The sequence below is a fragment of the Egretta garzetta genome, unplaced genomic scaffold (genome assembly GCF_000687185.1).
Source record: "Egretta garzetta isolate BGI_Z169 unplaced genomic scaffold, ASM68718v1 scaffold1993, whole genome shotgun sequence".
Taxonomy (NCBI): Eukaryota; Metazoa; Chordata; class Aves; order Pelecaniformes; family Ardeidae; genus Egretta; species Egretta garzetta.
In genome coordinates this window covers 6,013-9,704 of record NW_009259075.1, presented here as the reverse complement: position 1 = coordinate 9,704, position 3,692 = coordinate 6,013, and the positions used below count along the sequence as shown (strand labels likewise).

Below are 3,692 nucleotides of genomic sequence, written 5' to 3'. Positions count from 1 at the left end.
CCCACGGCGCGGCCGTGCCGCCGGTCCTGGCTCACCCACGCCGAACGCTCGGGGGAAAAAACCCCTTTGCCGTTCAGAAAGAGCTGCAAAGCTCTGCCGAGAGCCGGCGCCGCGGGAGCAAGGTCTCTCTGCAGCCAGATTAGTAAGGAGCGTGGCGCCTTGGAGGGAGAGGAGGCTTTTTATTTCTTTTAAATTAAACATTGCAAAATCCTCCCCTCCTCTCTCAGGCTGCTCCTCCAGCCCAACTCTTCTCTGCGGTGGCTGGTACGGAGCCGCTGGGCCAGCTCGGGCCCCGGCGTTGTCTCCCGACAGCAGCCGCCTGATCTGCAGCGGGGAGGGCGTTCGGATCGAGCCAGCACCGATCCTGCCTGCCGGCGCGGAGGACCCGGCTCTGGACGCTGTACGTAAGCAGTGAACCCCGCCAGCTCCTCAGAACTCGCCTGTCCTTGAGCTCCGGCTGCGCTGGCGGGGAGAGGAGCGGGCAGGGAAGGAGGGCGAGCTCCCCCGGCCAAACCTTCCGTGCCTTTTCGCTTGCTTTGCAGCCCCGTCCCCGCCTGCCCCGCGCCCCTCTCTCTGCCAGCCTGGAGCTCTCTGTCGCCAGCGAGTCTCGCGGCTCAGGGGAGAGCCGCGGCGTTGGCTTTGGCACGGCCGAAGTTTCCATGCTTGGTTCGGAGCCTTTCTTGCTCCTCCGCAGATAACAAAGGCTGCTTCAGCGTGGCCTGGTGCCGCGTCCCGAGGCTGCAGGCAGCCCGAGGGCCTTGCTGCTCTTCCTTTTCTCTTTTTTCCCTCTTATTTTTATTTTTTTCTTTGCCCAGGAGCAGCCGTGTTAAAGCTGCGGCGCTCTGGGGGGCGCGAGGGGTCGGGACGCAAGGGCTGCGCACCTTTATTATTGGCGGGGATGCTTTTCGGAGAGCAACGTGCCATAGGTGTCGCGTACTCCTCCGTGCTTCGGATTCCTCCCAAAAATAAGAATAATCTGCTCGGGCTCTGGAGCATTCAACGTGGAGTCCCCCCTCCCGGGTGACTGGAGCGGCTGCTGGGGCGCAGATCTGACCTGGCTGGGAACAGAAAAGCCCGGGCTCCGTCGGGGATGTGCCTGCTCTCACAGCCTTGCAGGGGCTGGTGGAGACTGGGAGAGGTCGTCTTAATTCATTGTCATGTTCCCAAAGTAGGATTGGGGGTACCTGGACCACCCTGGTGCCCATCGCTAACTGTTCCCTGAAACTTCTGGGGAGAGGCTTGTCCCCCTGCAAAGGGGACTGGATCCCGTCATCCCCAGTGGTCTCCCCGACCTCATTCCCCCCTCCTAAATCCAGTTTTTGCTGCTGCAAACCCCGCTCTGTATCCACAGGGACAGAAGGCTGGCTGTTCCGCAGCCTCCCTCGGTACCTAAAGGGCTGCTTGCGCGGGGCTCTCGTCCTGCCCGAGACCAAGCCGACCCCCTTCGGCCGCTCATCCCACGGAGCCGGGTTTTCCAGCCCCTGCTGGCACGGGACGCTCCCCGGTTCACCCCTGCGCCCCAGTGCCGTGCTGGAGCTGGACACAGCTCGGCTCCAGATACAGCCTTTACCAGGGGAGAGTAAAACAGGCAGCCGGGACGTCGTGACGTGGTGTTTGGATGTTTTTCAGCAGGGTTGTGCTGGCCTTGGTCTGCGTTTCGCTATTCCCTAGGATTTTGTTATTGAGTTACTGTCTCGTTTATCTGCCCGCGCGTCCTGCGCTCCGTCTGCTCCCGGCGGCCCCGCGGCAGGCGAGGTCTGGGACTCCACGAGGTTGGTCTTGCTCCAAGCCGGGCTCCTGGCACTCCGAGCGCCCGCTTTAGAAAAAGGCAGCCTTCGTGTCGCAAACCGGCGGGCCTTTGCGAAACGCCCTCTAAAAATAAAGAAATCACGGCGGAGGCGAAGGGGCGGGCGTCTGCTCTGCCCAAAAATTCAGTGTTTTGGGGCAGGGGGCGATCTGTTCCCGTGCTGTTGTTGGTGCGGTGACTGCGGCAGTAACCTACCTGTGGTCTTTTGGTGTCTTTTGTGGCGGATTTAAAATAAATTGGAGGGATGGGGTGTGGGGTGCTGGTGCCCATCCAAGCCCTGGTCACAGCCGGGAGCTGCTGGCCCGGGCTCGAAGGCCAGACCAAGCGCGTTCAGACTGTCCATGATGGGTCAAAACCATGAAAAATAAATGCTGCCGGGGAGGTGTAGGGCTGCTTTGGAGAGGAGGAGAGGAGTCGGGAATAGTGCCCTGCCTTGAAAAGAGCAGCGGGTTCTGGTGCTGGAAGCCTGAGCTGCTGGCCATCAGCACGGCCGGCTGGGTGGCTGGCGTGGGCTGGGGGGCTCGGGGGTCCCCAGCAGCTCCCTCACCCCCTTCTTTCTCTTCCCAGAGTCAGTAATGATGAATGGCTCCGACCTCGCCAGCACGACGGCGTCCAGTCCCAAATCCAAAGAGGACCAAGTCGTGAACGGCCACGATGAGAAGGAGAACAACCCCTTCGCAGAGTACATGTGGATGGAGAACGAGGAAGACTTCAACAGACAGGTAAGACCCTCGAGGGCGGTTGCTGGCTCCGCGTTTCTGTGGCTAAAATTGAGGCGACGAAAGGTGTCCTTTGATGGGCACCCTGCGAGCCACAGCCGGCGTGGGCCCTGCGCGGAGATGGTGGCTGAAGGGAGGAGTCATCCTGTTTGTGTTGGATCTGCCTGCAAGGACACGGGATGGATGAAGTCAGCGTGGGGGGGGGCGGGAAAAACAACCTCACGATGCCTTTGACCCTCTTGGGTGTTTCTCAGAGGGACAGCGACAGCACCATCGTCATCTCCTGTGGTACCAGAGACCTTCACTTGCCGCAGGCTCAGCTGGAAGGAGAGGGCCAGCGTAAAAATCAGTGCTTGAAGTCTGAGAGCATCCTCAGCCTGGCTATCTCAGCAGCAAGTCCCGGCGGTTAGTGCCTCTCCTTTCGGGTAGAAGCCTCCGTTTCAGTGAAACCGTCCCAAATACGCTTGGAGTAGCCAGACCACGTGGTAGAAGCCTTGGCCGCTAGACGCCGTGTCCGCGAGGGCCAGCTAAGCTCTCGAGAGCTCCTGGTAGATGGTGTGGGATTCGAACAGCTCCTTCTTGTGGAATAACGATGCGACCCCGTGAGCTGGAGCAGAGCAAGCAGCCGTGCAGCGTCCTCCCCGTGCTTCTGCTTCAGGTCTTCATCCAAACGCCAGGGCAGCACGAGGCAGCAGGGACGAGCTTGCTGGGGGCTCGCTGGTCCCTCCTGCCATCATCCCAGTAGCTGGGGAGAAGTCAGCCAGCTTGAACTGGGCGGGGAAGAAGCTTGCCCCTTCAGCTGGCTGAGCTGTGCTGCTGGCAGGAAACCTGAAGTCTCCTGGATGCTCGTCCCTTCCCTGTAACGTCCCCACGAGCGTGGCCAAGTGCCGGGTTCCCATCACCGGGGGTGTCCGGAGACTTGGCAGGGAGGGACCTGTGGAGCTGCGGGCAGGCTGGGCGGAGCGATTTCACCTCCCCACCGCACCCCTGGTCACCAAAGGAGGATTTCATCAGCTTTACTGGTGTTCTCAGCAGAAAATCTCCATATGGTAATACTTAAGTCTTGTTCCCACAGGAGGAAGCGGCGGCCGCCCGCTGACGGTGACTCCGGGTGAGCGTGCAGCAGCCTTGTGCCACCCCGCGTCACCTGAGCCATTGGTAGCGGG

At 61.0% G+C, this 3,692-nt stretch overlaps 1 protein-coding gene across 2 annotated transcripts in view; it reads left to right on the top strand.

Annotated features, from left to right (window-relative positions):
• The first annotated feature begins 2,375 nt into the window (after window positions 1-2,375).
• LOC104122977 (polyadenylate-binding protein-interacting protein 2B) overlaps window positions 2,376-3,692 on the top strand; it is a 5,276-nt gene continuing 3,959 nt past the window's right edge. The window contains exons 1-2 of one of the 2 annotated variants that reach the window (XM_035890718.1): window positions 2,376-2,529; window positions 2,781-3,686. In XM_035890718.1, the coding sequence (XP_035746611.1) occupies window positions 2,383-2,529; window positions 2,781-2,936 (303 nt within the window). In that variant the 5' untranslated portion in view covers window positions 2,376-2,382 and the 3' untranslated portion in view covers window positions 2,937-3,686. Of the gene's footprint in view, window positions 2,530-2,780; window positions 3,687-3,692 lie in introns of those variants that run through there. The other variant, XM_009635169.2, reaches the window with a different exon arrangement.